General features: G+C 45.9%; 1 protein-coding gene across 1 annotated transcript in view; it reads right to left on the bottom strand.

Annotated features, from left to right (window-relative positions):
- Positions 1-13,128, bottom strand: part of TRMU (tRNA mitochondrial 2-thiouridylase) — a 33,340-nt gene extending 20,212 nt beyond the window's left edge. The window contains exons 1-5 of the mRNA XM_014606467.3: positions 12,997-13,128; positions 9,970-10,135; positions 6,719-6,825; positions 6,126-6,248; positions 3,527-3,699 (exon numbers count right to left, since the gene is read on the bottom strand). Of these exons, the coding sequence (XP_014461953.1) occupies positions 3,527-3,699; positions 6,126-6,248; positions 6,719-6,825; positions 9,970-10,135; positions 12,997-13,081 (654 nt within the window). The 5' untranslated portion in view covers positions 13,082-13,128. The remainder of the gene's footprint in view (positions 1-3,526; positions 3,700-6,125; positions 6,249-6,718; positions 6,826-9,969; positions 10,136-12,996) is intronic.
- Positions 13,129-14,484: the final 1,356 nt, after the last annotated feature.

Here is a 14,484-nt window from a genome sequence, read left to right as displayed (position 1 = left end):
CTTCATCAATGCTGACCTCGTAAAAGAACACCTTGAGAGGCTGGATATCTTCAAGTCAGCCGGCCCTAACAATCTACACCCCAGGGTACTCAAGGAGCTGGCTAGCATCATAGCCCAGCCCCTGGCACGGATCTTTGAGAACTCCTGGTGCTCTGGTGAAGTGCCCGAAGATTGGAAAAAAGCCAATGTGGTGCTTATCTTCAAGAAAGGGAGGAAAGTGGATCCGGCAAACTACAGGCCCATCAGCCTGACCTCTATCCTGGGGAAGGTCTTAGAAAAGATTATCAAAGAGGCCATTCTCAACAGACTGGCCAATGGCAACATCCTGAGGGATAGCCAGCACGGGTTTGTTGTGAGTAGGTCTTGCTTGACCAATCTTATCTCCTTTTACGACCAGGTGACCTATCACTGGACAAGGGAGGAGACTGACATCATATATCTCGACTTCAAAAAAGCCTTCGATCTGGTATCCCATGATCACCTCTTGGCAAATGTGGAGCCCGTGCCTCGCTCCGCCTGGCCTATCGGGGTGTAGCCCCTCCCCTCAACTCGCCTGCCACGACTTGGATGTAATCGGTTACGTTCAGAGGGGTCTCCAGTGGAGATCTTTATCCTGGGTGGGACCTCCCGATAGACGGTGTTACTCACGGTTACGGGACGCGGTGATCCACGGGGCTCCGCCTCCCCTACACCCCGTCCACACGCCAACTGCTGGGCGATGTTGTCCAGATGTTGCCAGGCCCAGTATGATGGCCCCTGACCGGTTCCGGTCGTCCTCCCTCCTGCTAAGAGGGGTTTCTCCTTCCTCCTTCCTTAAAGGTAATGCTCCTCCGAACCAGGGGGGAGCTGGTGGGTGCTTCCCCTGGTGCCAGCCCCCTCCCGGGGCCTCTGCTGTCTCCCCTCTCCTCCCGTCCGCAGGGTGCTCCCCTGCCTCCTGTGCGTTTGCCGCTTCAGGACGCTGAGAGAGTGCCTCGGCGTGCACTCTCTGGCTGCCTCTCACTTGGCTGCCGGCGGCAGGCTTCCCGCTCCTGCCTACGCTGCCTGTTTGAGACCCGCAGATGGGGTCCTCGCTGCCCCGTGCGAAAGCCTGCGGCACGGGCAGCACACCCGTACTCTCTCTCCCTGGCTCCCGCGCGTTCCCTGTTCTGCCGGCGTTCTTAAATCCTCCCGCCGCGGCCGCACCGGCCGCTGGGATTGGCTCAGCTGTTCGCCGCACGGGGAACAGCTGTTGCCAGAGCCGGCGTAATGGCGGCTCGTGCGGCTGCGGCCGCGGATGCGGCTCTTCCTCCCGCTGCCCCTCTGACGGTGCGTATGCCCTTCTGGGGGCTTGTTCTCGGGGTCTGGGGTCTGTGGGTTCCCTTTGCTCCCCCTCGCTCGCCTGTGGGGGCGCTTCGCCGCCACAGCAAAGCTGGCTAACTGCGACCTCAGGTCCACCACAATCCGCTGGCTGGGGAATTGGCTCTATGGTCAGAACGAGAGGGTGGTGGTTGACGGAAGTCAATCGTCATGGTGCCCTGTGACCAGTGGGGTCACCCAAGGCTCTGTCCTTCGACCCATATTGGTCAACATCTTCATTAATGATGTGGACATAAGAGTCAGAAGTAGACTGGCCAAGTTCACTGATGATACCAAACTCTGGGGTAAAGCATCCACACCTAAGGGCAGGAAGGCGATCCAGGCTGACCTTGACAGGCTCAAGAAATGGGCGGATGAGATCCTGATGGTGTTTAACACTGAAAAATGCAAGGTTCTCCACCTTGGGAGGTAAAACCTGCAGCTTCCTTATAGGCTCGGCAGTGCTACACTGGTTAGCACTACGGATGAAAGGGACTTGTGGGTCATGATCGACCACAATATGAATATGAGCCTTCAATGTGATGCTGCGGCCAGTAAAGCAAGCAAAACACTGGCTTGCATCCATAGATGCTTCTCAAGTAAATCCCAGGACGTCATTCTCCTGTTGTATTCGGCCTTGGTGAGGTCGCAGCTGGAGTACTGTGTCCGGTTTTGGGCTACTCAATTCAAAAAGGATGTGAAGAAGCTTGAGAGAGTCCAGAAAAGAGCCATGCGCATGATCAGAGGTTAGGAAATACACCTTATGATGACAGGCTGAGAGCTATGGGGCTCTTTAGTCCAGAAAAGCACAGGCTCAGGGGTGATCTGATGGCCACCTATAAGTTTATCGGGGTGTTCACCAGGATCTGGGGGAACGATTGTTCACCCGAGTGCCCCAAGGGATGAGAAGGTCGAACGGTTATAAACTCCAGCAAGGCCGTTTCAGGCTGGACAAAAGGAAGAATTTCTCACTGTCCGAGCCTCCAAGGTCTGGAATAGCCTGCCACTGGAGGTGGTTCATGCACCTACACTGAATGCCTTCAAGAAAAGTTTGGATGCTTATCTTGCTGGGATCCTATGACCCCAGCTGACTTCCTGCCCCTTGGGCAGGGGGCTGGACTCACTGATCTTCCAAGGTCCCTTCCAGCCCTAATGTCTAAGAAAACTATGAAGACCGAGATAAAAAAAAGCATCGAGTACTTCAGCCTTTCCTCATGAAGTCAGTAGGTTGTTTCCCCCATTCAGTAAGGGACCCTGACCTTCCTCTTGTTGCTAAGATACTTGTAGAAATCCTTGTTACAATTCATGTCCCTTGGTAACTGCAACTCCAGTTGCGCTTTGGCCTCCGACTTCATCCCTGCATACCTGAGCAATATTCTTATACTCCTCCCTAGTCCAATCTACCACTTCTTGGAAGCTTCCTTGTTGTGTTTAAGCTCACTGAAGAGTTCTCTGCTAAGCTGAGCTGGTCACCTGTCATACTTGTTATTCTTTCTGCATATCGGGATGGTGTGTTCCTGCATCCTCAGTAAGGTTTTCATAAAATACAATCAGCTGTCCTAGACTCCTTTTCGCCTCAGAGAAAAAAGCTTTTCTTAAAGTTCACTGATCATACTGCCTACAAGTATCACCACTTGAGCTCCTAAAAGCTATAGTGATAGGAAAAAAAATAAGACTACTAAAATATCTAAACTAAACATTAACCCTTGGAAGTACAGTACAGTCCTGTGCCTAATGAGGGAACAGTCCAAATGTATTTTTAACTCATATTACAAAGCAATATAGTCTTATGCAATTTAATTAAGAAAATGATTTGACTATTTTCTAATAGGTATTTCATGTTTAAGGAGTGCAGTGGCAGAGCAGTTAAGGCACAACAGCTTCAGAGACACACGTTTGAGCTTTGCTCTATACTTACACTGTGAGAGCTGGTTTCACTTGACTCAGCTGTAACTAGGTACCTGGCTGCTTGGACTAGAAAGTCAAACATGGCTCGACATGATGCTAGCCAAATCATTTGCTGATGTGCCACTGGCAACAGAAACTGGTGTACATTAGCATGTTAGCCCAATGGGCACTAGACTCAAACAGGCCTCTGACCTTTTATGCCATGTTTATAATACCATACAATTCAGAAAAAAATGTGTCTTAAAGCTAGGCAGAAGTCAAAATAGTTTAGGTGTTACCGTGCCTCTTTCCTCGCTAGCACATGATGAATGCCGTTTTCTGCTGCTATCTTCTTTACAAAAGACTTTGTTAATCCTCCTAAAGGAAAAATAGTTCTTCTTAAGGCATCCTGTGAAATCTGGCTGAGGAAGAACGTCTGGTCTTTCAGGTTATCAGCTCCTCTAAGGAGTTTTACAGCTGTAAGGGTAAGAGCACAAAAAAGTTTCAAAGGTACGTAATTTAAGCTGTATGTGAAAAGGACTTAAACTAGTATAATTCTACCTAAAATAGGAACTCATAGATACCTTTTTTTCCTAATTAAATGGATAAATCTCAGTTTCCTTACTGCACTCAAATGAATACGTTTGCTTCTGTTACTGAAATAACTGAAGCCACATACATTGTTTCTCCTGAGAGAGTCACTGCTCTCCTGGGAGATATGATGAGTGAACAGATGTTCAGGATTTTTCTCCCAGGGCAAAATAACCTGGGAAAAAAACAGGTTAAATAACCCCTGGGAGAGTTTCTCTTGGGGGTAACAAATGTCTGCAGACATTCCCTTCTGAGAAAAGCCACAGGGTAGTCCTCCAGCATCCCAGGGTGCTTTGGTATATCTACACATGCTGAAACCACACCTCCCAACTGCAGTGTAGATAAAGCAGGACCTACATCAGAAAATGGGGGCCAATGACATCACAGCTGCATTTCTAAATCAAAATCTGATTTTTTGGCAAAACGTGTGTTTTGGCCAAAAGACAAGCAAACACTTCATTTCTTTTAATTCAGTTTTTGCATGAGCAAATTTATTTTTTCACAGAAAACAGACACCACTAATTTCACTTACTTGAAAATCCAATTCACAGTCACCCTTAATCACAAATTATAGGATATTAAAGGAGGTTTCCTATTATTGGAGAATAAGGAAATTGAAAAACCTTATTTACTGGATGACTGGCCTCTGAATGTGAAATAAGCCGCAGCATTCACACAAAGTCTTATGTGATTTAAAATAGATTAACAGTACAAAATCAGGATATCCAGACAATTTATTTTTGGAATTTAACTTTCTTGAATTGAGAGAAGAACTATTCCAAGTCCTTTTAGCAGTAAATGAAAGTCTTGGTCACATCATTTGTAAAGGGATATTGCAAAATAAGATGGGGACCAGAAACAGCAACAAGAGTGATTTAAATTTTTTCCATGCCAATGATATTACCAGAGTAAAAAGATTAGGGTTTTTTACCTTAAACATGAGAAAAAAAGGAACATTATAAAAGGTGGATAAATATAATTAACAATACAAATAAGATCTACAGGGACCTTATCTTCTTCCTATTTCAACAGGAAACATAGAACATTACATTTAAAAAGTGGACAATGCATTTCCTGTTATCAGTTATGAATGTTGGGAAAAATAAACAAACTTTAGAACATACTACCACAGGAATTCAGTAAAGCAAGCCACAACATTCAAAAAGGGACTGGAAATATATATGGTACCAAGTATATCTAGGATTTTCATAATACTGTTATTTGCCTAAATACAAAACAACTTCAAATTTAAGATGATCCCCCCCACCCCCCAATAACTAGATTCTACATATGGAAAATTATAAATGTGTTTGACTTTCCATATATACAATCTAATTAGTCAAGGGTCAGGGAAAGCAATGGCAGGCAGTGAGAAGCCAGACTTTTGCCCCTTGCCCCCACCACATGCCCCCCTCATACTAGCTCCTGTACCCCCTGCCACTTCCCCCTCCCCAATGCCTGGCACTCTGCCATTCACCCCCACCACACTGCCCCCTGCTGCCTCCCCACCACTCCCTGCTCCCCCTCATGTCTATGCCTGACACTGCCAGCTATCCTCCATGCCTATCCCCCCACTTCTGGCCCTGCTCCCACCACTCTACTCTGCTTTGCTCTAGTTCTAGCTGCAAGGCAATCAGCAGCAGCAGCTGCACCCCACCTGACCGGGCAAAAGCAGTGGTGGTGGCTCTGGGCCCAATCAGGTCAGAGCTGGAGGGGCCAGAGCTGGAGCAGAAGGTAAGTGGAGGGGGAGCATCAAGCAACAGTTTGCCCCATGCACACCCCCACCCACCTTCACCAATGTCTCCACACTCCTTCAGCCACACCCCTGAGCCTGTCCAGGGCAGGCAGCAGTTCAGCTTCAGCTCCAAGCCCAGGATGAAAGCTGAGCTGCCACCTGCTTGGGGCCAGTACTCAAATCTAGATATGACATCCCTCCACCCTGCCCCCCACCCCCCATGTCATTTGGGGGAAAAACCTCATCTTGAATTTAAGTAAATATGGTAATTACAATTCTGGAAGGTCTATTAAGCCTCATGCATTAAGTCAATCGCCATGATGAGACCTACCTTTGTGAGCAGATTATCCTAAGCAGCACATTACAGAAGGGGTTTCTGCTGAAGTATGAGGTACTGGCCACTATCAGACACATACTGATACCAAACTAAACAGGGTCCTGAAATCTGATCCAATACAGCAGTTCTTATTTTAAAATATTTGAAATAAAGATGTGTGTGAAGGAAATAGTTGCCCTTCATCATTTTATGCTGTGTGTTTATAATTAGGGTAAAATATGAATTAAAATAACAACTTACCATTTCTCACTTCAAATCGGTTTCTGAAAAGCCCCTGTGGTCTACTAATATATTTCTGTTGGAAAACCTCCTCCTCTTCCAGAGAGCTCCTTGCATAATGCCCAGTAGCTACTGCATCTGCTCCTATCAAAATATTTAAAAAGTTGAAGTTAAAATTCATAACATTTACTATATAAAAAATTATATCAATATTTGAAAATATATGACAAGAAATCATGAGAACAAAAACTAGGTATATGACAACAAGCCTTACAAAGCTAGTTAGTGCTATCGTGTCCTTAATGCAGCCCAAATATTAATGCAAATTATTACTTAGTATACTGGACTTGGTTTTGATGTGCCAAAGTGCACCACCAAGCTTATAAACCTATCTTCACAGCAAGACAGTTTCCTGAAATAAATTTATACTTATCTCCATTAAAAATTCCCAAACAATTTGGGAAAACCCTACAAGTACTAGTATAAAGTTAAACAGATGTTCAAATCAAATGTGCATACAAACTTAAGTTCTTTACCGCATTACCCCAAGAGTCTGCACTGTTTTACACTTCAGTAGTAGGCTCAATATAGAGACACACTTGAAAATGGCTTACCAAGGTTATCCAAAGCATAACGAAGAAAATAATTGAATTTGATATGCTTGTTACATATTATGTCAGGATTGGGTGTCCTTCCCAATTCATACTCTTTTAAGAAGTAACTGCAAATAAAATGTGCAATAAATGTAAATATTACTAATATCACATAAATCTTTTTGACAGTAGAGAGGTATTTTACCTGTTAACCATAAGAACTTGAGGCCTAATAATAGTTAAATAATTTGTGAAAAAATTTCCTTCAGATAAAGTATCTGTAAGATCATACACAGAAGATTTTCCCAAACTGCAGTTTTTCATACTCAAAAATTTTTAACAGTATTATACTTCAAACTAATAAGTAAACTCAGCATTTATTTTCTATCTTGATACTTGCCTGGCCTCAACAGGACAGTATTTGAGGTTTTTGTATAATGCTTCACTATGCATTCAAAATGGTTACTAATCATTACAGATTTATAATAGAACCCAAACAGTAGGGTGATGGCATGTATACTGAAACACCTGAGGACCTATTCCAGTAAGGCAAAGGTTCGCAGTTGGGGTTCTGTGAGATGCTGTCGAACCTTCGAGTACTGCAAGACCCTCCACCCCTTCCCCCTGCTGCCTCCACACTTCTCTCAGAAACAGAGGTGTGCAGAACAGTTCTGCCTGCCCCACATCCCTCTGTTTCCAGGAGACACTGTGCAGGGTATAGCCTGGAAAGGCTGCAGCATGAGACAGCTCTCCGGCCTGCTTCAGGTTTATCAGAGAATGCTAATGAGACAGGAGAGTGCACACCTGTGCCAAAAACCCCTCCAGGTCCGGCTGCGCACAAGGCACGTGCAATAGTTCCATCTGGCAGCAGTGGTGGCACCGCCTGGTTGAGAACCACTTGAGGTAAGCTGAGGCAACACAGCATGGTTCTCAACTGGGGATGCTGCCAAATTCAAGAGTTATGGAGGGATAACCCAAATCTAAAAAGGCTGAGAATCCCACTGCAGTAAGGTGTTGCTTCTCTTCAATTTCTGTTCAAGTCCATAGGTATGAGGGTACTAGACTGACCCTTTCAAACAATACAAAGTAATGTAAAGGTACTAACCATAACAATGTTTGTTTTCACTCTTCATAGACTAGAACGGCCTCTGCCCTGACCACCTTACCTTTTACAAAGATTCTCTTTTCTAATGGAACATAAAGCAGCACAGCTTTTCCTTTGTTTACTTCCTTTTTAAAATTTAACAGATGAAACTAGCAAGCAGGTAGACAGAATCTATCCATATTTGCATTGCTCAAGTTTCTCCTCTTTGCTAGTTCAGCCTTGCTCTATGATGCCAATCATTTGAAGGAGGCAACACAGTTCTGCACATCCTCAGCTTCTGTTCAACCCAAACAAATACAAACCCTGCTAGGCAGAAGAACAGAACTATATCAGAGCCCTTCTATCCAGTCATCTGGAGAGCTGGAAAGGGCAGCCTCTGCCTGGCTCTTTCTTCAACAGGGCAGTGAAAATGGCTGCTGAATCTCTCCAAAAAAAAAAAAAGACTAGGAAATGACATCTTAGAGACCAGGGCAAAGATAAGACCTAGAGTGATGCTCCTAGCTAAAGAAAAGCTTAGAAAGACAAGGCCTATAAAGAACCCTAGAAAGGAATGAATTCTAGGTTTGAAGAGCCCGAAGAGAAAGGGGCCCTGGAGCGAAGCAAAAAAAAGTGGTTGCGAGTCCTGGATGGGTTAAAATGACAACAGAAGGTAACAGGACAGGAGTTGTAGTATGGGGCTTGAGATATTGTCTGTGCAGCCACTCTACTCACAGATCTCAGGCTAGCACTTTGAAGTCCCCTTAACTCTTCTGCATGAAGATGGAAAACTAGAAGGCACCCTGAGCAAAGCAATTTTTCTTTGTATGCTGAACAACACAAGACCAAGTGTTCATGCTTTGAGAAACAAAATCACTGAGAATTAGCATCTGATATGGCATAATGGCCAGTCAAACAAACACTTGCCAACATGGTCCAAGGCATAAGAACCAGGCCCTTCCAGACAGTGATGAATCTGTATTTTAAAAGGAGCAAGAATGATACTAGGAAACAGGTTATTTCCTAGAAGGGTATCTTTTACAGTAGCGAGAATAAATGAAAGACAGTATCTTTAGGAGACTGGATTAGTAATCTTTATGTCTGAAAGGATGTAAATATTCTCTTTGTCATAACTGAAGCAGGAAAGATCTCTGGTCTGGTAAGCAGATACACACTTGGGGGACAGGAAGTTATATGCATAGTAAAGACTTCCCAATAATTCATTGAATAATGAATGTAAATGACCAGATAAGAATGCCAGCCAAACCATGAAAGCACGTTTCAAGTTTCATATTGTTTGACTTTTCTGGGCAGAAGATGCTTTATGCCCTCAGCTAGCAGACCAAATGTCATAGGTCAACAAGAGCATTTACAGGTAAGCCCTGACATGAAGGAGAGAGAAGGCAGCTGCTTTCTAACCTGTGGAGATGGGTAGGAGCTATATTCCTAGAGTTTACAGTTTTAAGATAAGGTAAAAACATTGTTCTGATTTTTGTTTGCTAGTTTATTCTTATATCTCTGTCTGTAATCTCAACATACGGATACAGGTTCATTATAAAAATTAGAGCAGTCATAAGAAAACATTTTGCTATTGTTTCTAACTTACTTATTGTCAGTGGTGGATGTGATTTCAGGCCATTTTAATCAAATGGGAGGCCTCCTTGACAGAAGGGGCAGAATCTGTAATTCCTAAGTACATGAACAGACAAAGGTGTGATTCTTCTAGCAGAAAAGATTTTGTCAGATAAAACCTGACACGACTTGGGTGAGGCACGTAAAGTGGAGATACCTTAGGTCAAGAAGTTGGCCCATTGGCACATCTCAGGCTGTTTCTAGTAGTCAAGCAGCAGAGAGGGCTTAGGGATGAAAGACACCTCTGTAATTGTCAGCATGAGAACACCCTGGGAGTGTGTCTCAAAGGTGCATTGATCAAAACCAAGGACAGGGTGGGTCACAGTGAGTGTATAAACTCTGATCTTAAAAAGTGTAACAATAAGGAAGGAAAAATAGTACCTACTGTATTACGGTACTTCTGTAATGCCTTATAGTTCTACAGACGCTACAAAAAATAGTGACTTTTTCTGGCTTAGCCTCACTGCTATCCATGAATTGTTACTATTCAAAATGATGCACTTATACAAAAATACTTGGAGAACATATTCTTAAGGATTTAAAACATATATATTCCTACCTGAATACTTCATTCCAGTATTCTTTTATATAGGAAACCTGATGGAAAGGAATATCCAGTTTCTGACAAACCCTGTAAGCATCTTCACAATCTCTGTCTGCTGAACAAACTCCTTGTTCATCCACAGTGTCCCAGCTCCTTATAAACACCCCTGTTACTTGGTAACCTATTTGATAAAGGGAGAAATTTTCAGTAAATCACTAATTCGTTATGGATCTCATCCTGCAAAAGGACTGCTCAGAAATATCTACAGCTGACAGGCAAGGAGCTGCATCCGGAGCTGGGATTTTGGGGAGGTGACAGCCTGGGGCCAGGGCAAAGCCGCAATCTGCTCTCCAAGTGCCCCTGTCCATGGAACTTGTGTTCGTCGTAGGGATCATGGCTCTGCCCTGGCCCCGTGTTGTCACTGCCCCAAGACCCCAGGGTCTACAAGCCCCATCTGCCCTTTTCACTCCTGGATGCCACTCCCTGCCAGCCATCTGCCCTGGCCATGTGGGTCCCACCCCTGGCAGTGGGTGTCAGGTGGACAGGCTGGGGTAGGAGGGGGCTGGGTCCAGCGGTGCCAGCTGAAAGATCCTGCCATCAGGGCTGCTGGGAAATGGAGGACAGCTGCCATGCCACCCTAGCCCCACTGTGGGCCTGGGGGCTGCAGGACTGGCCACACATGCCAAACCCCAGGCTCCCCCTCACGCCTGGGCCAGGTGTGACTGTACAGGGACTGTACAGGGACTGTATTTTGCCCGCCCCTGCTTTATATCATATGGCTGTCATCAGGGTGGGACTGGGTGCCCCCAATATCTAATAAGCACAACCAGAGATTGAAAGCAGCGCAACACTACATTTTTTCAGCATGATGTATACAGAGCATAGGGCCTAGACACATTTTCACAGCAGTCCCCTCAACACTGTCTGGGGCAGTGGACACATACCTGGTAGGTTCCTACTGCAACTGCTTATCTCTGCTCCTGCCAATTGAGTTTCAGGTCAGACCCCTCCCCAGGGTGGATTTGATTTAAATCAAATCAATTTAAAACAGACAAGGTTATTTGGGTAAGTGTGATATTAAACCAACTGATCTATTTGAGCTGCCAGGCTTCCTCTAGAACTATTTAGTTGGTCTAATAAAAGATATCATATTTACCCAAAGAATCTTGTCTCCTATGTCCCTACTCCAACACGGCTACAACCAAAAACCCTAATGATTTAAATCACTATTTAAATCACTGGCCGGGAAGCCTCAATTTAATCATTGTTTTCTACAAAAAGGGCACTCTTGTTTCTTGATATCCTTTATTCATTTAACTTCTTGAAACTTTGCACTTTGAGAGAGGTAAGGGCTTGACTGTGTGTATACAAACTTGCAGAGAGACAATAGGCTGCTGGGTAGGTAATCAGGTCTGTTCTCTCTCATTTCCATATAGTGCTGTTAATAGTGCTGATAGGATGTTATCTCTGGAGACACAAACCCACAGTTTGAGAACTGAAATTAAGCATCAAAGAAATGCTTAATGGGATCTTCTAGACTGAACACTGAGTCCCACTGGGTAAAGTGATTTTCTCTAATCTTTAAAAATCTATAGAGGAGCCTCTGAGAACCCCACAAGATTGGGCCCCTAATATAGCCCATGACCTGTTGTAACCTATTTATTGTGTGGCAACCGTTTATCTTCCTGGATCATGGTGTATGCATGAGGGCCACCCAGACCTTCAATGCATATGCCTGGGCAGGAATTTTTTTGGAGGAGTGGAGGCTGACCTATTTAGAAAACTTTTCTAAAAAGGTTACATGAATATAATATCTCAAATAATATACAATTAGAAGTTATAACCTCTACTCCATGATGATATCTTTGAGCTTTAACATATCTTAAATTAAAACAATCTTTATATAGGCTATTTTTAAAAAAACAAAACAAAAAAACCCAACAAAATTAAAAATAGGATTAAATTAAAAAAATCAGATTTTTTTATTTCAAAAAGTGTTGATTTTTATCCACCCTGCCCCTCCCACCATTTTCTTTCTTCCCTGAGTCCACAAAGCTACAAGGAGCCCTGGCAGAGGTTGGGGTTGGCAGTTCTGGGAGTGCTGGATGGCAGAGGGACCCCAACAAAAACAGGGCATTGGTATATAATGTTTTACAACCACCAATGAATATGAATGTCAAATCGTCCCACCAGCCTACTGGAGCTTTATCACTCCTGACTCTATGATGCCTGACAACTCTGTCAAACAGCAGCGTGCTTTGTAGGGCTTCCTTGGTCACCTACAAGGCTGGACTGAATGCACCCGATCCCATCTGATCTCGGAAGCTGAAGCGCAGGCCTGGCTAGTACCTGGGTGGCGGCCACGTGGGAATCCCGGGGGGCACAGGCAGCCCATGACTTGGCTGCGGGAAACCCGGGTGCACGTCGACCTGGAGCACGCCAGGCTGCACCCCTTCCCCACAGCCTCTTGCCAAGGCGCTGGCAGCGCTGCTCCCTGCACCTTTCTGTTTACACCAGTGTTGCCAACTCTCAGGATTTTTGGCATCATTAAAATCTACGCTTCGGGAATGCAAAAACCTTAGCTCTTTCTTTTATTTATAAATATAAATATTATTATATAGATATAGATTATTATATAATAGTAGAAAGAACTACCTTTTTTACATTCCCAGAGCGTAGACTTTAACAACCACATCAAAAATCCTGAGAGTTGGCAACGCTGTTACATGCTCCCAAGGCCTCCTGGTGACCCTGCTCCTGGCCAGAGCCAAGCTCGGGACCTATTCAGGAGGCTGTGGACGGGGGGAGCGGGGTCCTGGGTTCCCATATTTCCAGGATCAAAAAAGAGGACACCTGGTGGGAGAGAGGGCGGGGTATATAATTGAGGGGGGGGGGCAGTGATATGCCTCTGCCCCTCGCTCCTAAGTCCCTGCCCCCAAGGCCTGCCGCTGCCCCACTCCCGACTCTCAGCCCCTGTCCCCTCGGCGCCCCCAGCCGCTCCGGCCCACTCCGGCGTGGGGCGACTCCTCCCCGCGCCCGCACCTCGCCGCCGGAGCAGCACCGCCGCCACCGCGCTGTCCACACCGCCGGACAGGGCGCACACCACATGTCGCGCCGCCGCCTGCATCTTCTCGGCTGGGGGCCAGGTTTGAGGGACGGACACTTCCGGCCTGACTTCCGGCGGCGTGGAGGGGCGCGCGGTCCCGCACTGGCCTGTGTCCGGCGGGGAACACGCGCCGCCTCGGCGGTTCCGGGGAGGCCCACGGGCCCCGTTGCAGGAAGGGGCGCCGCCACCAGGGCTGCAGGGGGGAGGGCTCTTTGGCGGAGCTGCTTGTTGCTTAATTGACACGAAAATCAGGCTGTCCCGGGAGGGCTGCCCACTGTGGGAGCCCTGGAAGTGATCCCTGGCACTGGAGGGGTGGGAAACCACTGGCCTTTGTGCCCTGGGCTGGGAGACTGTTGCCTGTGCCAGGTGGCGGGAGGGCACTCACCTGCTGGGGCTCAGTGACATGCACAGATGCTGCCTGAGCCTAGAAAGTGAACCTGGATTCAGGAAAGCTTGTGCTCTACGTGCATCTCATAATCTAGAGGTGCAGATCTGCTCGGCCTTCTGAGTGACTTCGCACTAGCAGGGCTAACCCGCTCTTGGCGCACACCATCAAATCCAGACCCAGGTGGATACGTGCTTCCCAGCTGTCCGTGTCCAGGCTGTGTACCAGAACGATCCCGCAGATGGCAGACAGGCAGGCTGAAGGACTCCAATGTGAGCTAGGAGACATGGGTGAATGCTCAACCTCGTGGCTGGAAAGGAAATCTCTAGGATTTCTTTGATGATGCAGTCCTTGGCCCTGCCAATTCTGGGTCTGTCAAGGCCATCTTCAAATCTCTAGCAGGTCATGGCTCAATATCATCACCCCTGAGAAGATTGAGTCTAGCTCCTTGTAACGGGACTGTGACTTGGCCAATGTCTAAACAGCAATCAACATCATTACCACTTGTAGGCATGCTACAAAGCACTAAGGTCCTTTGCCTTGAAGCAGCCCTGCAGACTATTACTGCCACATTTGTACATCGACATGCGTTCCTTCCTGAGGGTTTGACGGACTTTGGCCCTTCCCCAGAATGCTAGCAGGTTCAGTCTTTATTTATGGGCTCTGGTGCAGCTTACTTGAATTACAAAACAAAAAGTAACCAGGTGAGCTGCTAAACTGTCAACAGATGAACCATCCAACAAAAGGTAGGCAAAGGCCAGTGATGTGCCCAAATCTGAAAATGGGGTGGCATCTAAATTACTATGGCTCCAGAAAAGTAGACGAGATCTGAGACTATGATGCAGTGTAGAAATGAAGCCAGGACATAAATTATGTAAATCAGGAACAAAACTGCATGCAAGGCACTGCTAATCCATGAAAGCTGAAGGGATTGATTTCAATTCTTCCAGGGTAAACTTCTTAATTGGGGCAAACTTATTTCAAGAGGGAATAGTGTGCTTGCAACTCTGCTTATTACTCCTCATAAGCACAGCTTGTT

This window comes from Alligator mississippiensis, chromosome 4, assembly GCF_030867095.1.
Source record: "Alligator mississippiensis isolate rAllMis1 chromosome 4, rAllMis1, whole genome shotgun sequence".
NCBI lineage: Eukaryota > Metazoa > Chordata > Crocodylia > Alligatoridae > Alligator > Alligator mississippiensis.
The sequence above is the reverse complement of the archived record's forward strand: the minus strand, read 5'-3'. Positions and strand labels throughout refer to the sequence as shown.